The sequence below is a fragment of the Trichoderma harzianum genome (genome assembly GCF_003025095.1).
Source record: "Trichoderma harzianum CBS 226.95 unplaced genomic scaffold M431scaffold_10, whole genome shotgun sequence".
Lineage (NCBI taxonomy): Eukaryota > Fungi > Ascomycota > Sordariomycetes > Hypocreales > Hypocreaceae > Trichoderma > Trichoderma harzianum.
Window position 1 is genome coordinate 1,023,451 of NW_020209258.1, and position 24,368 is coordinate 1,047,818.

Sequence of the window (24,368 nt, forward strand, 5' to 3'; positions counted from 1 at the left end):
GTATTAGATTTCTTATGTCACTCGGAAGGTACGGTACGGAGCACGGAATGGGTAGGAGTTTGTTTGCCCTTTATTTTGCCTGTTTAGCGCTTGTTGAAGCTCGTTCTCTCTTTTTTCGAGACCAACTGTTTTCCAGCTACTATGCACCCCTTTGCCAAACTTGGCACCAGCCTTTGGAATGCTGGGCTGCTCTCATTACATGATACCCGTTCCCAAACAAAGAAAAACAAAACTCTTGTCGGAAGCTATTTATTCTACTCTATCTTTTATAGATGGTCTTTGAGTTCCTTCTATATCTTAATCTTGTATGCTCCCCTGAAAGCAAAATCTTGTAGCCTTTTATGGCCTATTGTACCTCTATTTTCCAGAATGAGAAAAGTGAAGTGTCTTATTGTACCTCTATTTCCAGAATGAGAAAAGTGAAGTGGTTCTTATGAAAAATTTCGACGAAATTCGCTGAGAGGTACGCCCATCTCGATGAGCTCCGCCTTTGTGGTTTCTCCTGCCTGGGGGTGGTTTCTGCGCTCGAAAGTCCAGACGTGCTTTACGCCGAGGCTTTCGAGGAATGTGAGTGCGCGGCTGTAGTTTGTGGCGACTTGGGCGATGCCGTGGCTGTCGTCGGACATTGTGAATTTACCGCCTAGTTTGAGCCATTCCTATGATTCCATGGTTTAGTAAGATGTATCTTGATATCTTGGAGAGGAAGTGCTCTCATGTAGGATCTGTATGTAGCTTACCTCTGAAATGATTCGGCCGGGATAAGGCTCGTCGAGGCCCTTTCTCAGGGCCGCCGAATTACACTCTAACCAAGCACCAATCTTCTCAGCATACTCTAGATTCCGCCGAATCTTTTCCCAAACGCCTTTCCACTGTCTGACATCCCTGCCCGGCTCCTCACTCATAAGACGAATAAGATCAAAGTGGCCGACAATGCGCGGTTTCAAGGCCCTTAGCATATCATACTGCAAATCGTAGTAATCCTCATAAAGACGCTCCTCCGAGCCACCGGCTGCAGTGACGGCAGCAGCATAAGTTGCTTTGTCGTAGTCGATGGGGATGCTGTGGACGTGGTGGACGGAGCCGATGAAGTAGTCGACGTGGGGGGATGCGTCGAAGAGGGCTTGGACGAGGGGTGCGTATGAGGGGCGGATGAATTCTGCTTCGAAGGCGATGATGATGTGGATTTGGGGGGAGTATTTCTTTTGGAGGCGGCGGGCTTCGAGGATGTAGGCTTCGTGGCGGGGGGGAAGGGCTTGGAGGGAGGCTTGGGGGTCGGAAAGCTAAGGGGGTTGAAGAGTTAGATGGGTGTGACTATGTGAGGTTTGTGTTGAGATTAGGAGGGTAGATGGGTGAGTGAAGGGGATATGAGTGAGTGGTTGTGTGAGTGGTTGTGTGAGTGGTTGTGTGAGAGGTTGAGTGTGAGAGAATGAGTGAGTTAGTTGTGACATGTGAATATGTGATGGAGGGGTAGTTTGAATGCTGTGTAACGCGAGGTAATAAACCAAGTTTGGTAGAACGAATTGCAAATGAGTAAATGGTAACGTGAGACATACCTCTTCTGGATACAAGTCTTGTTCTTCATAGCGAGGCATGTGCTCTGTCAAGCCAATGGTTTTATACCCAAGCGATATAGCGTGCAGGATAATGTCCTCAAGCTGGTCGACGGCATGGCCAGGGCAGAACTGGCCCGAATGGGCATGCATTGTGAACGCCATTGTGACTGAAGTTTTGGACAAACAAAAAGCAAACACCTCGCGAATCTGGGCTTTCAAATTCTTTTATACTTGATATTAAATCGTGGTATCTTATAGTTTTGAGTTTAAAGAGATGAGGCGCTTCTATTTTTTTTTTTTTGCTGCGAGATCGCCGCGTCGACGGGAGGCCCACAATTTCCCTGCCTGGAGCCCGGATTCGGTAATCTCGGGACCCGTGAGGCGGTTCTGGGAGATCATTGGTCTGTTTGGGAGTGAAGGATGAGAGTATAAGACAGTGACTTGTGATTGAGGCTATATAAATAAGGCTGCTATCGAGTTGCATAGGCAAGCAGACAAAACTCTATGGCAATTGCCGGTGAATAACAAAGTATGTACAGCCATCATCCACTTTGAATTTGATGCTTGACTCGCTGCATCTGCGGCCTTCACTTGATTCGTGCAGATGCGCGCACCAGCCACAGAGCGACAACAGCTCACGAGCCACAATATCAACCATGTGGCTCCGACCGAGGCAGATTTCTTATCAACATCACAGAACTTCTGGTTGGTTAACTGGCCGTCACATAATCACGTGGTATGCAAGGATCTTTTGATAAACAATCAGAAATCGAATTCCTTCAAACGGAAGGGCCCCGCTTTATTTCAACAATACCGATTAAGCTTCATTCTGGGAAGGAGCACCAGCTCCGCTCCGCAAGAGGGCTTAGAGTTGTTCCGACTCTTCAGCAACTTCAACCAGGCAACCAAGCTTCTTCACCATGTTCTTGTGCTTCTTGGATCGACACTGTCGTCAGCTTCTTAATATGTGAAACGGCTCTATCAAACACTGCCACGCCAACTAGCTCTCTGCTGCCTGCCGCACGAGGTAGTCAAGGTAGTGTCCTGGAGCTAAACGGGGGGCACAGCCGGCAATCGGAGCGACCAAAAGACGAGGGTGGCATTGCAGCGATTTTAAATCTGTGGGAAATAATATGGCGTCAAGAAGGCCTCGGCAGGAGACGGGACGAAAAGCTTGACCTGGTCGCTCGACGTGGTGAGAACTAAGCACACTGGACGGGCGGATTAAACCTGTCAAAAACACCAAAAAGCGAAAAGAGGGTTGTCTCCCCGTATCTGCTGCATATGGTGAGGCTGAGAATGGCGGGCTTGACTAAATTTCGGGAAACCGGCAACGGCGGCGCGTTAAAGCTCGACGCCAGGCTCGACTCGATTAAGCGCCCAGATGGTTGTTTGACGTCTATTGCGGCTGATGCTAGCCGAGGCCATCAAGGCCTTCGTCTTCGTCTTCGTCTTCATCATGGCGAAGAATGAAGAAATAGACAAAGACGAGACGCGAGTGCGTCCGGCTCATCGAGTATAACGCAATCAATAAACGCTTTGAAATCTCACAAATCATCAAACCGTTTATCCCTCACCTTCAACGTTGGATTCTGCCAAAAGGTCCGCGGGGGGGAAGCGCGGGACCACTTGCATCCAATATTGATCTGCAGGCTGAATTGGCCCCTTGTTATTTCGACCTCGGACTGCATCTGTGCTAATTGGCCGCCATACCAAATGTGATGGGCCTCCAATCAGGGCTTCGTCCCCGACGCAGAGAGTTGGTGTGCGGCTTTGCGTTCCGCGACGGAATTTACGGCCTCTGTCAAGTGGCCTAGTGCCCAAAGGGTCTTCCCAATGTGCACTGGCAGAGTGTCGAGAATGCCTCGCCCCGTGTTTGCAAACGAATGAGGCGACGACAAGTGCAACGACCCCTGCAAGAAATTCATGGCCCGCTCCAAAGGTCACGATGCTAGATGCTGTCGGGCCATGAATCCCCACGCCAGCATGCTAACGGGAATAGCTTTATAATACTGCTGGGATGCCGGATCAGAAATATCAGTGCGCCCTCCTGGCGATTTTGTCTTTTCTCATTGTGCTGCTCTCGTGAGATCCAAAGTTCGTCTAAAGGGGTGGCACCTACAAGCCGGACTTGCTCACCATGGTCAATATGCAGAATCTACCGACTTCGCTCGCGCTGCTGGTCTCTTCTTTTCTTTTCGCGTCGAGTTCCTCAGCTCTGCACATCAGAGCTCGTCAAGCCGATACCCTTCCCACGCCAGTCGCGCATCTTTCCAATGGACCAGCCGCGGCGTTCATCACTCCTGGTCCTTCTCTGGAAGTTGTGGGCGACTTGATGCTTGCACGCGCACTTCCAACTATCCCTGCGTGTGCCACTGCCTGCATTGCTTCAGCTGTCACTAGATTAACAAATTGCAAGTTGGGTGACACTCGCTGCGAATGTAACAATGCGAGCGCCGTCAACAGTGGTGCAGCGGTTTGTGTCAACAGTGCTTGCGGATATATTACTGCTGTCCGTAAGTGATAGATGAACTGCTGTTGGAGATGTAAAAGTTGAAGCTGACAATGTTCAACAGAGGCCCAGGTGGCGGGAGAAGAGATTTGTATAAGTGTGCTCGCCGGACTTGCACCCAGTAGTAACAACCCTGGAGCTACTCCTACCGGGAACAACAACTCTCCCGGACAAACAGCTGGCTCATCGCCGTCTAACGGATCTCCGAGCCCCAGCAACGGCTCAAGCGGCGGTTCTGGTGGAGGATCTAGCGGAGGATCGGGTGGTGGATCATCAGGATCATCCGGGTCGTCTGGCTCAAGTGGCTCAGGAGGTTCATCGCTCCACAGGCCCAGTAAGAGACTCTCCAAAGGCGCCATTGCCGGCATCGTCGTCGGCGTTGTTGTCGGTGTTGGTGCCGCTGCCGCAGCTATCTGGAGGCTTTGCCTGAACAAGATGAAGGGAGGAAGCACGCCTGCAGCGGGAGTCGATCCAGCAGCTGCCGCTGCAGCACCCGTCGTTGTCGCTCCCGTCCAGACTGCACAAGTTTCTCCTGTCGAACCATTCAAACCATCGGTCACTCCTCAAACAGTTTCGAGCGTATCACCGGCCCCAGGCTCTGTTGCTACGACCTCGCCGATATATCCAAACACATACTCGAACGCCGCCGAGCTACCTAATGGATCATATCCACAGCCCCCTGCCGCATATGCATATCCTCCGCATCCAATGGGGCAGACATATCATGAAGCACATGTACAGCCACCAGAAGTGCCTGGTGATACGCATTTACCGCAAGAGTTGCACGGCGGAGGACCAGTCTACGAGATGGGCACCCATTAAAAAGGAGGATCGAGATGGATGAGTATACGTAAATAATCAACGAGCTAGCCTAATGTATGTAATCTAAACAAATGATATCCATGTCTATTTCAAATTCTATATATATAAAATACACCGCTCAATTGCACAACTTCAAGGGGGAATCAAATCGGAGTAAAACAAAGGAATTATTAAGAACGCTCAAACCCCCAAATGTACTTTGATTTCCACCAGGGCTTTTTGGCAACTTCGTCTGTTCTGTTGTTATACCCTTCTTCTTGAACATCGTGCTTCCCAACGATATTCAAGAACACTTCGTTCAGCGTTGTCGGACTAACACTATGGTGTGCGATACCCAGATACTGCTTCTGCTCCTCTAACATGATAAGCAGTCTCCCCCTAGCACTCTCACTACTACTCGCCACTCCACTCTGCGCCGGCACCGCGGACGAAGGCATCGAGAAGCGCATCTGTCCATGGTACGTCTCCTGCTCCACGGACGCTCCGGGGAAGTTATTCAGCACCCAAGCACGAAGGTTATCCATCTCCTCCTCCGAAGAGTGAGGCGCAGTCTTACTAACGAGGTGGACGTGCAGCGTATCTCCGAAGCGGTGACGAAGCTTTTCCGTCGTCCCGAGGGCAAGCATGCGGCGAGCCATGATGCCGGCGCGGTTGGCCAGCGCGTCGGCCTCTTCCATGCTGTGCGTAGTGAGAAGGATGGAGCGGCCTGGGACGATGGCTTCGAGAGTGCGCCACATGATGCGTTTGGCTGCTGCGTCGAGACCGGAAGATGGTTCGTCGAGGAGGATCACTGGCGGGTTTCCTGTGAGGGCGATGCCGAGGGAGAGTTTGCGCTTGTTGCCCCCTGAGAGGGTATGTGCCATGACGTCTGCATAGGCTTCTAGTCCGACGGCGCGGATGACGGCTGGAACTTGGTGGTCGATATCAGAGATACCTCGAAGGCGGGAGTAGTGGCGGAGATGCTCGCTGACGGTCATGTTGTCGATGGCGTCGAACTGGGGGCACACACCGAGATTTGCTCTGGCAGCAGCACGGCGTTTGGTGATAGAGACGTTTTCGATAAATACATCTCCGCCGTTACGGCTCGGTGCAATGTCGCCTCGTATAAGTGAGATTGTGGTGGATTTACCTGCGCCATTGGGACCAAGGAGAGCAAATACTTCGCCGTGTTCGACTCCAAAGGTGACATTATCGACGGCAGTATTCTTACCAAAAGCCTTGGTAAGATGTGCAATTCGAAGACCATCAGATTGGCCGTCTTGGCCATCGACACGGAGTAGCTCGTCTGCAACTTCTGGATCGTCAACCTCGGGAGACTTCTTGGCCTTTTCAGGGGCATATCGACCAGCACCACTTTCAATCCAGACGACTATAGAGAACCAGAAGATGGCTTGCAGGATAAGATATAGCAGAGGACCACCATAAGCAGTCATTGCTGCAGGATTGGCTCGAAGCTGGTCGTTATCGCAAGTAGTCGAAAAGATGTTTTGGCCAACCATCAACGTGCGAATCAATGAACCCGTGGGGAAAACAGCGGCAATGACCCAATGCGCGATGAGAACGTCTCGATCGGTGTTTGAGGCCGGGGAATAGGTAAGAATAAACAGGTATGTGATTATGTAGACGGCAAATCCAAGTGATTGGACGACAGAGGTCATGGCGTAAGTTGCCATTGCAGTGTCGCAAATGAGTGAAAAGAGATAGGAAATGATGATTGTTGTAAGCCCATAAAAGATGAAAACTGGGAATAGATATCCTCCATTGTACCATGAATTCGAAGATACGACAAATATCATGGCAGTCAACATCATGGGCACAATAATGATGCCAAAGTCGAAGATGACATGTGCAGCCCAAACCGGTAGAGTACGAACGCCACTAGAGTATTGCAGACTGCGAACGTTCTTAAGCCTCTCTGAATTGGGATAGAGGCCAAAGAGACCAGGGAAAATTGAGAAAGCCACAGCGAAATATACCACAAGCTGGAGCCCTCTGCCAGTTGAAGGAGCGACAGGATAGTCAAACGCTTTGTATTCCGTTGCAATGGTAGTGTTGGCGAGTATTGTATTGAGAAAGCTCTGACCTATGACCGCGGAGTACATGGAAAAGTTGTCGACCTTGAAGGCTAATGTCGGTGCTGAATTCGAGTCGCCAAGCCACAGGCCCGCAGGAGTGACAATCCTCCTGTTATGTTCCACATAGTCTTCAAGGGATGAGAGGGAATCCACCAGATCGACGGTGACATTTCCAACAGTGGTAGAACTGTCTCGGCTTCGAAGGTTTGCAGAGCCTGGTAGAATTGGTTTAAACAAATCATCTATGGAATTGCCAAATTGAGAAGACGGGCCGCCAGCAAGATGAGCTGTATCCAATAGCTTGAAGAAATCATCATTTGAAGAGTGACTACTTCGTTGCGTGGGTGAGCACCCAACTAAGTCGTCATTGCGAACAAGAATCTGGATGACTGAAGCGGCGATGATGGGGATCAGAAAAGCAGCCGCATAAGGGAGCCAATTTGTCTTGAAAACTGTAAATCGCTTTCTTAAAAGCACGCCCGTCTGCTGAAACATGCCAATCTGTCGCCCCGTGAGCAATGCCAGATTTTCGCTAGCGATGGGTGTATCGCTAGCAATTTTGGCAACCTTTTCGTTAATAACATCGGGTTGTCGCTGGAGCCCTTCGCCATGAACTTCCTCAGCCAAGTGGAGAAAGACATCTTCAATGGTCGGGCCAGAGGATCTGTATGGGATACCGGCAGCTTCTAGAGCTCGGATGACCTTGGCGGCCTGATCAGACGATGACGATAGGTAAGTAACGTTGTTTGTGGTAACTTTCTTTGTGACACCGTCGATATCAGGTACTGCGTTCAAGGTCCTTGGGTTGAGTGCGTGGATACGGTAGCCAGCACCAAAAGTGTCTTTGAGCTGCGCAGAGGAGCCTTCAGCTCTTAATGTTCCCTTGGATAGGATGGCAATGTTGTCGGCAAGCAAGTCTGCTTCATCGAGGAAATGGGTAGTCATGATGATTGTCCGGGAACCGCGCTCTTTCAGGAGAATGTCCCATATTTTTCTGCGCGACAGGGGATCGATACCAGAAGAGACTTCATCAACACAGCAGACGGAGCTTCCACCAACCAACATCATCCCAAGCTGAAGCTTTCTCTTTTGGCCACCCGATAGAGTTTTTGACCAAGCTTTGGCCTTTGAACGAAGTCCAATAGCGTCGATCAAATCTGCAATCTCATTGTCAGGCGTCTTGTTGTGAGGATTTTTTATACGACTAAATAGTCGGATGTGTTCCTCGACGGTCAGATCATCCCAGAGGACGTTCTGCTGGGGGGCGAATCCAAGACCGCCTGATGTATCGACAGACATATTGCCACTGGTGAAATTGCTAATACCGGCAATGGCGTCAAGAGTGGTACTTTTACCGCTGCCATTTGCACCCAATAATGCCAAAATCTCGCCCTTCTTCGCCGTCAAAGTCAAGTTATCCACAGCAACCACCTCGGGCCTTAGTGGCGAGACAAAGGAGAAGAATTTACGAATAGGACTTGGTTTGAAAATCTTGGTCATATTGTCGATACGAACCGCATCTTGAACGCCGCCGGCAGGGTTTTCGAGGGCGGTTGACGACCGAGTTCCCGTGCTCACACCGTGTATGGCCTGCTCTACAAAGGCGGCGGCAAATGGATACACAGCCATCTGGACAATGAGAAAGACCCAATGAACGATGCCAGGAAGATTTGAAGTGTGGCCTGGCGGTAGGTGTATGAGATTCGTTGCTTGTCCGTACTGCTCAAATCGAGCAATGTAGATGATGAAATAGATAAAGTTGCACGGAGTGAAGAGTAAACTGAGGACGGCGACTGTCGCGGTATTGGGATGCGGAATCACCTGAGCAATTATACCCAGCACAATCCAAATGACAGAGGTCACTATGCTCGAGAGTTGAGCTTTTTTGAAGAATGACGCCCCAAGGAGGGACATGGATGTCATAGCAATACCGCTGAGAATGAAGAAGATGATGAGGATGCCAAAGCTAGTGTTTGTCCAGATGGTGACTCTAGCAACGATAGATGCAATGATCCAGCCTGGCATATATGTCATGGTGAAGGCGTGGTGGTGGGAGATGAGCCTGGCGAATTGACGGTGCCACCCTTGGCTAGTGGGCATCATGGCGTCAATAAGCTGAGATAGGCCTCTTTCCCTCTCGATAGCGATGTAGCCGGGCATATGATAGCAGACACCAATCATACCGGTAATGTAAGCAACGCTTAGATAGTTGATAAAAGATTTTTGGTATTTACGCCGGACATCAGCCTGGCGCTCATCCTCAGTCAACTCGGTATAAGCGTATTGCTGTGTTGTTGAAGGAAAAGAAGAGCCAGACTTGAGGCCGGCAATGGCAGCATCAACAGCATGTTGGAGAGGCAGTGCATAAATCTGGGCATCGTTGTCGCCCTTGTCCGTCTGGAAACTATTTCCAAGACCAGCATCTGCACGCAGAGTGTAGTTCCAGAAGCCATCGCTGCCCTCATCAGGGGAAGAATAAAACACCACGGCGCCGAAACAGTTAGATGTGCCACGGATAGTGCTCCGGCAGGTATATCCCAAGTCGTCTTCGTCTTGTATGATCGTCGCATTCTTGCCGGCTCCCTTGACAATATCAGAAACAGTGTCGATGACATGCCCTATGTCACCACCATTGTGGCCACTATTGACAAAGACGACCGTGTTTCGGCCACCGTCAGATTTGGAGAGAGCATTATCAAGAGAAAAGATGTTGGACGGAGAAGCAATGCCAAACTTGTCGTTGGGCTGAGTAAACTTTTGGCCAATGCCTAGATAGACAGTGAGGACGATGGGAAGAACGAGAGCGCTGTAAATCGTCGAGACGGTATGTCGAAGGATGATGATTCTGAGCGTCTTCTCTGTCAAGGCCCAGATCTGGCTGTAGAGAGTCATGGTGGGCAGAGACGGGGTTTGCCCTTGTCGCATATTTGTCTTTGGTCTGGTGTCTTCCATGCACAGAGAGATTGTCTGAGGACGATGAAGATGATGTTAAGGAGTGAATGCCGTCGTCACCCTGTTGCGAGAGGTGACGATGAGACTAGACACTTGATTTGAATTAGCTATAGGAATAATTCAAATCCAAATAAGAAGCAGGACCAACAAAGACGGGAGGATCATTAGGTTTAAATACATTGACATCCATGAGAACCTAATGCGTTCGTCCGTTGTCTCGGCCATCAAGGCACTAGCCAGGAGAGAGTCGCAACGGCCGCCATGATGCTGGAGGATTGATCCGCGTATTGGCGACAGGGATCACACGTGTGGCTGCGTCTCGTTTGGCTCGGTTGTTTTACTTGTGAGGCATTGAAAGAGGCAAAAGGAGAAGAGTTGATGCTCGTGCCTAGCTGCGCCATGATGTCGATGCTGGTGTCAGTGGCTGGTCTCGATCCAATGGAGGGGATAGGGCTCCAGCTGCCCTGAAAGCCCCGTAGGATCCCCTGTCAGCACGGCCTTTAGTGAAGCCCCAGCTAACCGCAGGCAGCTAGCAGCGCCATATTTGGCCTAGAATGGCTAAGGTGGTCGCTAAATGTTGCGCTGTGGGGCTGGGGAGAATCAGCGCCACGTACTTCCCAAACGGGACCAAGAACAAGCGAACCTCAGCAAAATGAAAGGCGGTTGAATCAGATGGATATTGCATCATGGAGAGAGTTAAGCCCTAAACGTAGCAGTCGCAGCGCTGTTACTCTTCTAATCTCAGTTAAGTGAGACCCGACATTTAATGAAGCAATCTCCAAGTCTCACAGTCTACATGTCCATGTATGTACAGCTTCAACATCAAACCACACATCAACCCCAGCTTAGCATGGCGCCACTTCGCTCCTTTGCTACTGTACATACACGCAGTTTCAATGTGATTCCCGGGTGTTACGAGCAATACGATACCCAAGCGAACAATGCGGCACCGAAGCCTAATTCCTAACTTCTTCGTAGCGCCGATCCTTCGAGACGTGGGTCGCCGTTATTCGCACTAGCATTTGACGCATGAAAGCCAAGCGCACTCTAAAAGCAAATACGCGCAATACGGCACCATCGCGAGACCGGGGTTGTGAATATCCTGGGCTTTGATTGGGCACGGCGAAAGAGGGCGGGTATGCCTTGGTCACTTGGACATCGGTGAAGCTTTCAGCCCTGGAGAATGATTACGTGTGGCTTCATATTTGATGTTTCTGGGCATTAAGCCAATCGTAGTTGAACAAGAGAGAATTAGATAACTTTTTAATAAAGTCGCGCTTTTAATCGAAATTACAGGCTGTTCTAGAAGGCAGTGTCTTAAGGTATTCCCATTCATGTATATACAATTGGTGATATCATGGCGCAGACGTTCTTCCTTCAGGATTAGACGTTACTTGGCGCATTTATAAATCCTTCACGCAAAATATGTACAGTTATTCACGGAAATAATCCGATAATTGGGGATAAAATCTTTAATTTTACCTCATTCGGTAATATATAATTATGTCTACAATAGGATAAGGATATATGTATATGTGCTAGTGCTACTCATCTTCTTCCTCTGATATATCAAGACTCGCAATCATCGACTCCAGCTCTAATACAACCATCTCATAAATGGCCTCTTGAAGTCTCGGCTTCTTCAGATCCTTTCCATACCCAAAATCGCAATCGAGGACTTTTTGAGTCAATTCCTGATACACAGGCCCTAAATAGCATGGCTGCGATGCTAATCGACGGACTCCCTCGATGTCGTTGTGGTCGATGCGCTCCCACCTCCCAATTGCCAGTAGAGCTGCCCCTAGGCTATACAGCGTTACGTTACGCACGCCATGCTTGTATTGGACATCTTCGACTGATTGTGTCAAACTGACGGGAGACTCGACGTCCATTAAAGATTCCCCTGGATCAGGCCCACCATGAATCAGCTCTACGCCAAAGTGTAGCGTCTGGAGCGATAATGTCAAGTCATCCCCTTGTCGGAAGAAAGCAAGGTCTCTGAAGCTCCACACCTCATTCAGCCAAGGAGTCGAATTGAACTTTAGCACTGCAGAAACGAGTCGATGAGCTAATCGCAGCTGGCCAACGATAGTCAGTCTGTTGCTGGCAGACTGCCCAAGTGCTTCATCCATCAGCATCACGTCGTCTAGCCCCATTTTGCCACAACTATGGTTATTCGAACAAGGAAAGAAACAGTGGCGAAATGGTTCTTGCATGCAACTGTCGATATGCCCCAAACCCTCCGCTTTGCACACCATATCCGGAGTTGAGCATCGTCTTAATAGTTCAGGACAGAAATGGCCCGTAAGCTGAAGATCATCTGGAGAAACTATGGTGGATTGTGAGGTATTGGCTATCGAGTATTGGGATAATGATTCGGCATCAACATTGCCGAGACCAGACTTATCGCCAATGTCGGAGAATCTGACCTTTGGTCGTTTTCGTCGGCTGTTCTGTGAGTTGTCCACCTCTGGAGCTGGACTCAATAAACTCGCGCTGGACCACATTATGGAGTCCATTGTTCTCGATCTGACCTCTAGTCTGGTCAAGCTTGTTTGGAAAAGAGCCGTCTGATGGAGTTGGGCACCATAACAGAGGATGGCAATCTCCATCTGTACGTCAGTTTCTGCTTTAGCGTCCAGGAAGAGCTTGACGAAATGTCTCAGGTGAGGTGCCTGTGTGCTAGACCAAGCCGCTGTCAATGCTTCATGGAGCGCCTTGGAAGCCCTTCGTATATCTCTATAACCCTTGAATTCCAGTGGCAGCCTTCCTGCTCTCTGACATTGTTTCCCGGCTGTATACGACGGAGGCTTTTGGAGTTCGCTGACTTGTTCACGCAGCCGTCTTAATGCGCCATTCGATTTTTCTAGCACGTCGATTTGATCTTCAAAGTTTTTCTTCTCGAATGTAATAGTGACTCGTTTTCTCAGTTTTCGAACGCAGTCTTTTAGTGGCTTCCGCTTTAGTTGCTCATCCTTGAGAGTAGCTTGGGTTAACAGTTGCATTTGCAGCAATTGCCTGTATGTTCCATCTTACCTTTTTTTGCTCTTCTTCTAATGGCGCGAAGCATTTAAATGCTTTCTGAAGCGTCGATATACTGTCATTGATATCGTTGACAATGTCTATCAGCGACATCAGGTTTCTCTCCAAAAGGGTTTCTAGCTTCTTCTCCAGGCTATGCGCATGCCATTCGGTGTGTGCTGGATCCTTCATCATGGCTTTGACGATGTCTTGGTCCTGTAAGACCAGCCGCAGCACTAGCTCTATTTCATTGAGAAAATAGTCTCGCTGTGCTCCAAATAGTTTCCGTATTCTCTCGACTTCAGCGGAATAGTGGCAGAATATTTTGAACTTGGCGCGAACAGATTTGTACACATTGACGGAATTGCCAACCATGGGCAGGATTCCATACGACACCGATAATGGATCCATCCTTGGCTGACGGGTGATGGCTTCGCTGTTTCGTGTCCTAGGAGAATCTGATGAGCTCTTTGGCCGCCTTCATCAGGTAAGAGTGGAAGAGATAAACGTTCGCACAACCTCAAACAGATTCCGGAGGCAATTGAGGCTGAGCCTCTTCAAACGCCTATGTGTACATGCGCATGTACATGCATGTGTTCAGCTAGCATTGAGCCTTAGAATCCTCCGAATCCGCCCAACCTGCAACCAATCCTTGTCGGCCTCACTAGCAACACAATTTATTGGCTGATTTAGGCGACTGGCACACCTCCGCATCTTTAATCGTGGCTATGTCCACATGAATGTGTCTCATGTGGCCCGTCTGTGTATTGCCAACTTCAAGTAATTTCTCTCTACACAACATCAGCGTTGACGTCGCGATCACATATCCGCCAAGAGCAAATGAGTTACTAACTATCCACCAAGTCATCGCTGTATATTCCGCTCGTCTATCGAATCTGAGTGTCGCGCCGTAATATTTTGGGTGGGAAAGTGCCATAATGGCAGAACTCCTTCAATATACCCAGGAATGGCACCAACAACAACAGGATATTCACCCCAGTGACTACATCGAGGAGACTGCCGAACATAATGAGATTGCCGAACTCTCCTCAAGCTTATTGGCACTCTTTAAAGAAGTCGTCCTCGTATTATCGAGGCAAACAGGGATCCCTAGAGATGCTCGGATAAGCATTGAACGCAGCTGCAGTGCTCTGATTCTGTGGTCAGATGGCTTTGGAATCACCCAGGGCCGTCTGAATGACACGTTCAACAAGTCACGCAAACTCCGTTATACAGCTCTCAAGAATTTAGTGCATATTGGACGTGTGCTTATCGAACGTTCGTATCTATCTTTGACTGTACTTTGTTGCAGAGTCGACTGACATAATGTTCGCCGTTGTTTACAGGCTTAGTACCTGCGGTGGATATATCATCAGAAAAATTACAAGCACTGTGTTCCAGTGCCGAGTTAAATATTGAAGCAGCAGCGGGTCTCGTAACTGAAGAATCCTGCCGACAAAGTGATGATTCTTCCAGTGATGCAGCCTCTAATTTCTCAGACGATGATATTTATGAGATTGCAGAGGACCTCAAGACCGATACTCTCGTCCTATCTGGTCTGGATCCTTTGCTGAAGTACCCAATATTCGACGCTCAGCATGAACATATCATCGAAAGCCATGCTCTCTCTACCTGGGGTCCGGAGAAGAGCTATTCCGATAAAATTGGGAACAGATTCCCTCGCGCAGATGTTTCCCTTACACTATATCTCGGTAGAGCTAACTATGAACGCTTTCTGCGGTGCCAAGAAGCAAGAGAATATCAGGAGGAAGAAGAGCCCCTGCCTATGGTCAATCAAGAAGCGGGAACCCATGCAGGGACAATAATCGCCAACACTAAATTCCATGATTCCGGTGTCGGTACATCCATAGGATTGACTATGTCTTACGCAGAAACCACAATGAGTTACAATCACGACGGCCAGTCCGTACGCATTCCACCACTCCCGAAAGAAGCCAAGGCAGGCTCGCCTTTTACTTGCATTGCCTGTGGCCGTACGGTAATCATCACCAACAACTCCGCATGGAAGTAAGAAGCCCAAGCCCGAGAAGCATAATTGTCTAGCTAACCAATTGACTATTAGACAGCATATATACCTTGATCTTCAACCTTACATGTGCTTAGATCTATCATGCCCCTATAGCAGCAGTACCTTTGAAAGTCGCGATAAGTGGATTTCTCACTTGGCGCTAGACCACGAGATGGAGCCCAAATGGGCATCTGCCGAGTGTCCTCTTTGCAGAGAAGAAACAGGCAATGGAAAGATTGCTATTACGAAGCATCTTTCTAAACATCTAGAAGAGGTTTCTCTATCAGCTCTACCCGTTGAAGTCGACTCGGACGCAGAGTCCGAGAATAGCCCCGAGTCCAGCGATGCCGGTTCCTCTCTCAATGAGGGAGTTTTTGGTGGAGCCTTTGGTGGCATTGATGAGAATGGAGAGACACTTTCTGTTGAATTTGAAACAGAGTTGGCCTCCAAGGTCTTTTCCAATCTAGTGGACAAACTCAAGGCCGAAAGGAATCACAATGCCCAATCTGAGGCAAAAGGAGGGGCGTTGCAAAAGGCTGCTGATATTCTGGCTGCTTCAGAGGCAGAAAATATGGCTGCACAATTGAAGAGGACTCAAGAGAATATTGAAGAAATGTTCAGGAAAAAAGAAGGGACTTCTAAAATGGCAAAACTATTATCTCCGATCAAGTTTACAGATGCCGTTGGTCGAAGGTTTAACTTTCCCGTTCATTTATGCTATACTTGGCAGGTAGGTTCTCTTGCCCCCCACCCCCAACATTCTGCAATCATCTCTCAAGTATAATTCACTGACATTGTTCGAACAGGAAATGGAGGACTTGATAAAGCAGGCATTCTCACAGGTTGACATTTTGGGCCCCCACGTCCAAGCGGGCCACTATGATTTAACTGGACCTGATGGTAAGATTATTCTTTCCTCTGTATGGGAGGAGACGGTTGAGCCGGGTTTGCATATCACGATGACCATGTGGCCACTCGACAAAGCACCACTGGAAGGCCTTGACCCGAAAGAAACTGAACAGCCTCGTGATGAAGGAGGAAATAGAGACAAGGATAACATCTCTTCCAAGGTATGGTTCTCAAGTTCTCGTGGTGGTGCAGAACCTTGTTTTATTTACCAAGTACTAAACATTTCTTAAAACGCACAGCAGCAACAAGGAGCTCAACACTCAGAGAATGTGCAAGGTGCTCGAATCATTCGGATGAGCGGCCAAAACTTCTTCAGCACGGCCAAAGCGTATTTCAAGGACCAACCGGACAAATTCACGAGATTTCGTGTCATTTTGGCTGATATAGCAACAACGGAATGGGTCCCTGAAGCATGGCGACGATCATGCTTCGAATGCAGGATGGTAGAGGTAGGTATATGACTACCTACGTTACAAGTCATTTTCTCATGGAAATTAGGCCAAATGTGATGCCAAAGCTCCTGATCCTTGCACGAGATGCCGCCTCAAGAAGCTTTCCTGCGCTGTTCAATTTGCCGCGGTATCTCGGCAGCATACAATCGTGTAGGTTGCTTTGAGGCAGTCACTAACATGAAGTTTTTTCATACACTGCTAACATATTTGCTACTAGCAATGGCGACCAAATACGTCAGGGTATCATTAATATTGGCCGTCTATGCGAGGGGTATCCTTCCTTTATGCACGAGCTCAACAGTGTAATGCCGACGGGATATCGGGTCGAACTTCTAGATGCGTCAACAGTGCGATATTTTACGCCAGATAACGAATCAACCATTCTCCAAGTGGGCATGTCAAGAGATTCTACCACGGACCTTGGCAACCAGTCTGGTCTTGACGTGGGACCCAATCAGCAGGGCAATAGTATGTCAGGGGCTCCCAGTAGTTCTACGCTTGCAAAGCAGGACAGCCCTAAAGCTGCTATAAAGCAGCAAGATGAAACATGTAGCCAGCAATCTCTCCAACAGCATGGACAGAATGTGATGAACGCTGACCCGAAGACTATCTTAGCTCACTATTTCGTTCAGCCAGAAGAGCCCAATTGGACTTCTACTCACCTAGTTGTTGATACAAAGAACACGCTAGAGCTGACTAAAGCCACTAGAAGCCTCGTGGAGAAAATCAAAGTAAGTTAGGCTGCTTTAGATGACACGATGTGAATCTATATACTGACCTAATATTGCCAGCAACGTTTCATTGGCAGCCCTCACATGTCCATGCAACTTCTCGAGATTCTTCAAGATACGCAGAATAGCATTCGTTCTACAGAAACAGTTTATATGGTAGCCCAAGAACTGCTTGGCCAGGATCCGAATCTAATGGACGAATTCCAACTCCTTACAGGAAAAGGGGGGCTCAAACTTGAAGACGTCATGCAAAGAGTCCAAGGTGTATCAAAGGATAACACCGAAGCCCCCGGAGAACCCTCTAAACAGGACCACGATGCTATTGTCAAGCTGCTTCTTGACAAGGAAGCTGATATAGACGTAAAGTATAACACCGAAGCCCCCGGAGAACCCTCTAAACAAGACCACGAGGCTATTGTCAAGCTGTTGCTTGACAAGGGAGCTGATATAGACGTAAAGGACAATTCAGCTGGCCAGACACTCTTGTCAATGGCTGCTAAACATGGACATGAAGCGCTTGTTAAACTCCTCCTTGAGAGAGCCGACCTTAAGACACCTGCTCAGACACCCTTGTTATTCGCCGCTAAATATGGATCTGAGGAGCTTGTTAAACTCCTAGTTGAGAAAGCCGACACTGAGATGGGAGGTGTCACGTTTAGCCAGGCGTCTCCAACGTTGGCAACAAAAGAAGGACATGATGCTCCTATCATTAAAGGAGACGAGGCTCAGATGCAGGATCCGGATTCTTCCAACCATTCCCTACTATATCATCAATTATTCCCCACTTCCAGGACCAACCCATCATTGCAGAACGATCAACAAAATTACCAAGCAAGCGAAGGCGCCGATGACCAGGATATGTTAGAAGGGGAAACCACCGTGGAAGATTATTTGCGAATTCACCGCCGCGCAAATGGTGATTTCCAAGAGATATTACGAATCATCGAGGAGGAAGGGCTCCAAGAAAAGCTCGAATACTGGGTTGAGGTTACTAGGCGATCAATAGGGACAATTGCTGACCATAACAGGGCAGGCAAAGCTGCAAGTGAGCCTATTGCAAAGGTAGGGGCGACAGTGGGTAAAAAAAGCAGTCTCAACGATCCAAATGAACCGAAATACTGCCTCTGTAATAAAGGGAGTGTTGGTATCATGATCCGATGCGATAACGTTGACGTAAGTCCAAATTCAGTCCTTCCTGCTTTGAGATATATCTTCAATGATGTCTTAAATCGAAGAATCGCCACACTAACAACCGGTCAGAGTTGCAAATATAAATGGTTCCATTTGGAATGTGTCGGCCTTACTGTTGCTCCTTCATCAAAGGATAAATGGTATTGTACTGATTGTCGTGGCGATGTCAATATCGGAAAGAAAGCAAATATTGATCCACAAGCGCTTCCACCCGATTCAGGCAACCCCGAATTTGTGATGGACACTGAAGTATATACTTTTGCCCTCTACGAGATGCCTGGTGACATTCCCAGCAGTACAATTTGCTAATCAAGTCAATAGGTGTCAACCGGAGAAGGCAGTAAGTCTCCACCTTACATAGCAGAATTCTCTAATATTTCTACAAGGATAGGGGTAAACGAAGAAACAAAATAATTCACTTATTAATATTTCTCTTCTCTTAGGTGCAGATATTCTCTTCGGTACACAAGCCAATCTTGCTTATTTAGAGGGGCTTGCCAAGTTTCATAAGCAGCAAGGGAATAACTTGGATCGTTTGCCATATGTCGATAAAAAGCCCGTCGACCTTTATCGCCTAAGGAATCTAGTTGAATCCAGAGGCGGATTTGACAAGGTGTGCAAGTCAAAGGAGTGGGCCGAGATTGCGAAAGATCTTGGCTACAGCGGCAGGATCATGTCGTCCTTGTCCACGTCGCTCAAGAATACGTTCTTGCGATGGCTCTCCCCGTACGAAGAGTATCTGTGTGCGGCAAAGCCTGGAGTTGAGCACCAACTTGAACAAGAGCACGTCGATCCTAGAAACAAGGGGAAAATACCCTCAATTGGTAGGATCAACTATGCCTCTCCTAATCCAGACATTTAAATTTGGCCATCCGATTCGAATGTTTCTGGTGAGGATGAAAGCGAACCGGCCAGGCCCCCGACCGCTCCACCACCTTTGCCGCCGCCAGTCATGGAAGCAACTGACCCTTTTACCGATCGTGTGAAAAGCAGCACTGGTGAGCATTATATAACTAGTATAGCGTTTATACACTGATATCTTGATATTAACACAACTTGAATATAGATCCTGAATTGTCATCACCCTTCAGCGATAAGCGGGGGTTATTTGACGGGGAATATCCCGGCCATGAGCCATTTCTGGCTCGTCCCAGACCCGACATCTATACCAAGCAATTGCCACCTATCTCCGGTGTTTCAGATGGCGGCGACTCGGCCGAAGGTGGCAACTCCGAGAATTTCGTCCTTTCACCAAACCCGTTCCTTCGCGCATTTGGCCCAGGAGACGTAACCCTGCCATGCGAAGCAGAGCCCCCGGAAAGGAGACTCTGCTTTCAACGCTTCGTAGACAACGAGTCGCGAGATAGGCATTACTTATCGTCTCACAGAGAGTTCGCAAAAGAGCAAGGTATCCAATACCTAGCGCGTGCGTGTACAATCTGTGATGCGAAATTTCATAGGCGAGACAACCTCAAAAGACACATTGAAGACCACCATTCCATTCATAAGGAGCATGGGGCAGCCGGCCTAGAATTGACAGACCTCGATAACGAGGATTTTGCGAATGTTGGGACCGATACTGTTAATGACGTGGCAGCAGGGGGTCGTAGCTCTCGCGACGAAAGGGATCGAGGGTTCTTCAATACCAAACTAGGAGCGCAGGTCGCCCAGGAATCCGATGTGCAAGACAGAAACATCTCACCAAATGATGAGTACATGCAGGCACAAGCTCAAGCGCGAGCTCATGGCCGGGGCCAATCCTTGGCAAATTACAATGATGACTTCACTATCAAGGTCTCCGGCCGGGCGGTCGTCAAGATTCCTGGCACCCAGATCGAGTACGACGGGGGCGAGATTACCATTAGCACCAACTCCGAAGCCGGGGCCAGACCTGGCTCGGGAATGCCTGGCGCTTCTCGTGCTGTCAATGACAAGGAAAGCACCGCCTACCAGGCACAAGCTCAGGTTCAGGCTCAGGCCCAACATCAGGCACAAGAACCTCAGCAAGCACATAGCAATGCTACCTTACGGGTGCAAATGCAGGCCCATGCTAGCCTTGTCTACAATCGCCTGATGGAAGTGGCAGCAGATCAATTTAGCGGCCCTGAAAACGTACCACAGGAAACGGTGGATAAAATTAAGCAGGAATCTTATGCGCAAACCCAACGATTAGCAAAAGACTTAGTTCAGCAGAGAGCTCAGCAGCAACAGCAACGGGAGCAGAAGGCGGCAATGCAGGCCATGGACGGGATAGAAGTGGCGCGGAGCGAAAAGGAAGGGAGTATCCAAGGGAACAAAGGCGCTACGCAACTCAAAGACGTTTCATCACCTCCTCTAGAATCGTTAGCCCCGGTGATTGGATCTACGCTAAACCGGCCTCACAACGACATTTCAAGTCTTAAAATAGAGCAGGAAAAAGCCGAAGATGACTTAGACCCCTTCGCCGAGTACTTTGACGAACTTGAAGATGAAATCCTAGAGGATGAGAATAAGATGCAAGAGAGAGAGAGAAGGTGGGTGGACATTATCAAATTGTGGGAGAATAACGAGCCGCCCTTCCACCTCAAATCATAGGAGGCAGACATTGAGTTTTCTAATTTCCATGAGCTGAACGAAGATGAGTAGTATATGTAACATAGCTCGGAAGAAAAGGGAACGTTGTGAATAACGTATTGCTGCTATTATCATCTCAGCTACAGTATGATGATGCTGTGTGACGCAGAAAAGTGACGTGGAAGTCTTCCTCACAATATCTTATTTGTTTACGACTTGATCGGCATGATGTATATACATATTTGTATCCTGAATCACACCAACGCCTACCAAAACAATAGTGGTAGAACCAACTTCAACTCTGATGTGTTGAAGTCATATGTATTGGAGGAGTGCCCAAGCTTCCCCAGCTTGTTTAGAGCATCCGATGATTCCAAACCTTATCCTCGGTTATGGGGATTCTCTTGACAGCAGTATTTTCGTCGAGCGAAAAACTCGTAGTGGAACCAAGAGATAGGATCAATTGATGTCAATATTATCGTCTTCTGTCGTTGAATCTCGATGCAAACTGATAAGCAAATCCCGATTGCCGAGTGCTCGCTTAGAAACGTGGCTGCGGAGATGCAAGCTCATGCGGATCTACAAACTCAATTGATAAGAAGCTTCAATTGATTCCATCTCGATGCTCGCTTCCCTTGCAATTGCGCAAAACTATTGGTGTTTGTCGTCGAAGCCATGCTCTGAGTCAGGGTCCAAATGACGTCAGGGCTCCAGAGTTACGTCCGAGATGAGTCCGGCCTCAAGGGTCTTGTTATCGCGAGGAGTTCAACGGTTGACTTCAATTGACGATCTTGTACATGAGATAATTCAAATCTCGATGTCAGTAAAATGGTGTAAGTCAATGGTGAATTATCATGAACATCTGGTAATTGTGAGTTAATTGAGTCGCGAGAAATGAGAAATGCATTGAGATCCAAGGTCAGTATGTAACCGTAGCATCTAGCTAGATAAATGAAGTGGTGTACCCGGATCATTTCACATCTAGATAACAAAGGTCAGATGGTACATGTAATCTAGAAATGACACACACCATCAAGGGTTATATCTCCGGCACTGCTTCTCCATCTGCAAAAAGAATCGAGTAGGTTCCATCCAACTGCCGCGACCATTCCCTCATCTTATATGTTCCACGAACAAGGCCACTGTTTGCTACTTGCGGTATAGCCTCCCTTCTACGCTGATCTAGATCCAAATTGCCGAACCCCCGTTAGGCTTGATCCAGCATCGCGTTCAACAACAGCAACTCTTTACGCTGTGGATCTCGCTGAGCATTGACCTTTCCGGGCTTAGTTCTCTCGTTTCCGGGCTTAGTTCTCTTCGGCTGTTGCGTTTTGCGTGCCGCTGCCAATGTGTAAGCGGCGTGGCAACATTTACTGCTTTTGAACAAACGTCTGCTTCGGTATTCGGATAGCGGCTCTAGTTACCCATTTTCAAGGGTTGTGACGTTTGGTGCTATTCCCGCTGCGTTAGTAATGGCATATGGGCGGCTAAACTTTCACTCTGATTCCATATCAGTGGATCAAAACGACATCTCCGGATTGTATGTTTGTAAGATAGAGAATATAGAATATATAAGAGTAGTTACCCTCTAGTCTCTGTAAAAAGTTTCCAATTGAGTGTCGAGTATCTTTGGCTTCTCCTTGAAGAACAATTTCTTTGAGAACAATACCCTAATTCATTGGGAATTGAAGCCGAAGCCTTCACAACAATGGAAGCTTACCGCCAGTATACCTCATTGGGCAAACGCCTAGAAGCCCAGCTCCATCGAACTCGAGGAGCAAACAACACTACTGCTACACCAACACCGAACGAACCCCCAGCGGATATCGATTTGGAGGCAACTTCTTCCAGCTCAACTGATATCGAGGACAATGAAGCGCAACTCGACAGGCCGCTCAGCAAAATCGGCACAAACCTTGCTGCAGCGCTTACAGGAATCTCACACAGAGACCATCCCAGCTCAAGTGACACCAAAGTTTTCGTTGTCGGCTTCGAAGGCCCCAATGATCCCCTGAATCCGAGGAACTGGTCTCTTATCAAAAGAGTATTTTGCACTCTAAATGTCGGTATTATCGCACTCGTGGTGGGTATGGCGGCATCTATCGACTCGGCAGTCATCTCTCGGGCAGCACAAGAATTCGGTGTCAGCGAAGTTGCTGAGGCTCTTGCAACAGGATTGGTAAGTTGTCATAACAAGATTCTAACTTGAATTGCAGATTTTGCTGACACTTGTGTTTAATCAGTTCCTTGCCGGTTTTGGCTTCGGCGCTCTTATCGCTGGCCCCATGTCGGAAACGGTCGGCCGCAATCCCGTCTATTTCGGCTCCTTGGCGATTTATATGCTCTTCATTATGGGAGCCGGATTGTCGAAGAACTTGGGAGGACAATTAGTTTGTCGTTTCTTTGCTGGTTTCTTTGGAGAGTCACCTTTGTCGACTGTTGGCGGATCCATCAGCGACCTGTGGGATCCCATGAACCGCTTGATTGCGTTTCCGATATTCGCTAGTAAGTAAACATTCTTCTTGATATAAGTTGAAATGATCGGAACTAACAATTGACATAGCTGCTGGACTAATGGGACCTATCATGGGACCTATCGTTGGTGGTTGGATCTCTCAAGCGCACGACGTATCGTGGCGCTGGACCGAATGGGTCACCCTCATCGTATCTGGAGCGCTTCTCATCTCACTGCTCCTTTTCCAACCCGAAACTTATGAGCCAATCCTGCTTCAGTGGAAAGCGAGCCATCTGCGTCGATTGACAGGAGATAAGCGCTACGTGTCTGCAGCAGAAATCCAGCATGTGACATTTAGTGCTCGGATGTTGACTGCTGTGAAGCGGCCGTTTATCATGACTATCCGGGAACCAACCATTATGCTATGGACAGGATATTTGACTGTCGTCTACCTGATGCTATTCGGATTCCTGGATGGCTACACATTCGTCTTTCAGAAGACGTATAACCTCTCTGACGGAATCACCGGCATACTATTCATCGGCATCGGTGTTGGCCTCGTTTTATCTTCAGCAACCCTTACACCTTTACTATGCAGATGGGCCAAGCAGGAATTCGCAAAGCTACAAGCCGAGAAGCCCGGAGAAAATGCCCGCATCCCACCCGAATTCTTCCTTTGGTACGCTCTCATCGGCGCACCAGCCATCCCCATCTCCTTTTTCTGGATGGGCTGGACTGCATACCCCCATATAAGCATCTGGTCGCCCATCTTAGCTTCCGTGCTTTTTGGCTTCGGCATCTTCTCCGTCTTTGTTTCAACATACATGTATCTCATCGATACGTACGAGGTTTACGCTGCTAGCGCACTGACGATGATTACGCTGGTGCGATATGTCGCTTCGGGAGGGATGATTGAGATATCGATTCCCATGTATAAGAACCTGGGCATTCATTGGGCTCTGACCATGTTGGGTCTCATTGCACTCGTGTTTACGACGGTGCCCTACGCTTTTTACAGATTTGGCCCCTGGATTCGGTCAAAGAGTCGGTTTGCAAAGACACAATAAGCGCGAAAAAAAAAAGAGTGAAAGAAAAGATTATGAGAGAGAAAAG

General features: G+C 48.4%; 9 protein-coding genes across 9 annotated transcripts; 6 read left to right on the top strand and 3 right to left on the bottom strand.

Annotated features, from left to right (window-relative positions):
• Positions 1–431: 431 nt before the first annotated feature.
• On the bottom strand, positions 432–1,715 carry M431DRAFT_484407 (hypothetical protein; the record flags this gene model as incomplete). Its single annotated transcript, XM_024916195.1, has 3 exons — positions 432–656; positions 738–1,280; positions 1,554–1,715. The coding sequence occupies 3 exons, from the start codon at positions 1,713–1,715 to the stop codon at positions 432–434; spliced, it is 930 nt and encodes a 309-aa protein (XP_024772040.1).
• Positions 1,716–3,693: 1,978 nt separating this feature from the next.
• M431DRAFT_7782 (hypothetical protein) lies at positions 3,694–4,887 on the top strand (the record flags this gene model as incomplete). Its single annotated transcript, XM_024922620.1, has 2 exons — positions 3,694–4,069; positions 4,130–4,887. 2 exons carry the CDS (start codon positions 3,694–3,696, stop codon positions 4,885–4,887), a joined length of 1,134 nt encoding a protein of 377 aa, XP_024772041.1.
• Positions 4,746–10,151, bottom strand: M431DRAFT_216459 (hypothetical protein). Its single transcript, XM_024913515.1, has 2 exons — positions 10,093–10,151; positions 4,746–10,006 (listed from the first exon to the last, which is right to left on the bottom strand). The coding sequence occupies exon 2, from the start codon at positions 9,912–9,914 to the stop codon at positions 5,058–5,060; it is 4,857 nt and encodes a 1,618-aa protein (XP_024772042.1). The 5' UTR covers positions 9,915–10,006; positions 10,093–10,151; the 3' UTR covers positions 4,746–5,057.
• A 1,307-nt stretch (positions 10,152–11,458) lies between these two features.
• Positions 11,459–13,127, bottom strand: M431DRAFT_91133 (hypothetical protein; the record flags this gene model as incomplete). The annotated part of the gene is made up of 2 exons (XM_024924220.1): positions 11,459–12,874; positions 12,951–13,127. 2 exons carry the CDS (start codon positions 13,125–13,127, stop codon positions 11,459–11,461), a joined length of 1,593 nt encoding a protein of 530 aa, XP_024772043.1.
• A 746-nt stretch (positions 13,128–13,873) lies between these two features.
• M431DRAFT_91816 (hypothetical protein) lies at positions 13,874–15,748 on the top strand (the record flags this gene model as incomplete). The annotated part of the gene is made up of 3 exons (XM_024924299.1): positions 13,874–14,213; positions 14,282–14,963; positions 15,019–15,748. The coding sequence occupies 3 exons, from the start codon at positions 13,874–13,876 to the stop codon at positions 15,746–15,748; spliced, it is 1,752 nt and encodes a 583-aa protein (XP_024772044.1).
• Positions 15,749–17,464: 1,716 nt separating this feature from the next.
• On the top strand, positions 17,465–17,680 carry M431DRAFT_62242 (hypothetical protein; the record flags this gene model as incomplete). Its single annotated transcript, XM_024921610.1, has 1 exon — positions 17,465–17,680. A coding segment is annotated over one exon (216 nt), but the record flags the coding sequence as incomplete, so codon positions are not given.
• Positions 17,681–17,914: 234 nt separating this feature from the next.
• M431DRAFT_91197 (hypothetical protein) lies at positions 17,915–18,556 on the top strand (the record flags this gene model as incomplete). The annotated part of the gene is made up of 2 exons (XM_024924233.1): positions 17,915–18,229; positions 18,317–18,556. The coding sequence occupies 2 exons, from the start codon at positions 17,915–17,917 to the stop codon at positions 18,554–18,556; spliced, it is 555 nt and encodes a 184-aa protein (XP_024772046.1).
• Positions 18,557–19,199: 643 nt separating this feature from the next.
• Positions 19,200–20,821, top strand: M431DRAFT_7786 (hypothetical protein; the record flags this gene model as incomplete). The annotated part of the gene is made up of 2 exons (XM_024922626.1): positions 19,200–19,245; positions 19,314–20,821. 2 exons carry the CDS (start codon positions 19,200–19,202, stop codon positions 20,819–20,821), a joined length of 1,554 nt encoding a protein of 517 aa, XP_024772047.1.
• A 1,451-nt stretch (positions 20,822–22,272) lies between these two features.
• M431DRAFT_497667 (hypothetical protein) lies at positions 22,273–24,322 on the top strand (the record flags this gene model as incomplete). Its single annotated transcript, XM_024917623.1, has 4 exons — positions 22,273–22,340; positions 22,700–22,979; positions 23,044–23,305; positions 23,364–24,322. The coding sequence occupies 4 exons, from the start codon at positions 22,273–22,275 to the stop codon at positions 24,320–24,322; spliced, it is 1,569 nt and encodes a 522-aa protein (XP_024772048.1).
• Positions 24,323–24,368: the final 46 nt, after the last annotated feature.

Coding starts and splice junctions, on each gene's coding strand:
- M431DRAFT_216459 (XM_024913515.1), bottom strand. CDS start 9,914: ATGGAAGACACCAGACCAAAGACAAATATGCGACAAGGGCAAACCCCG.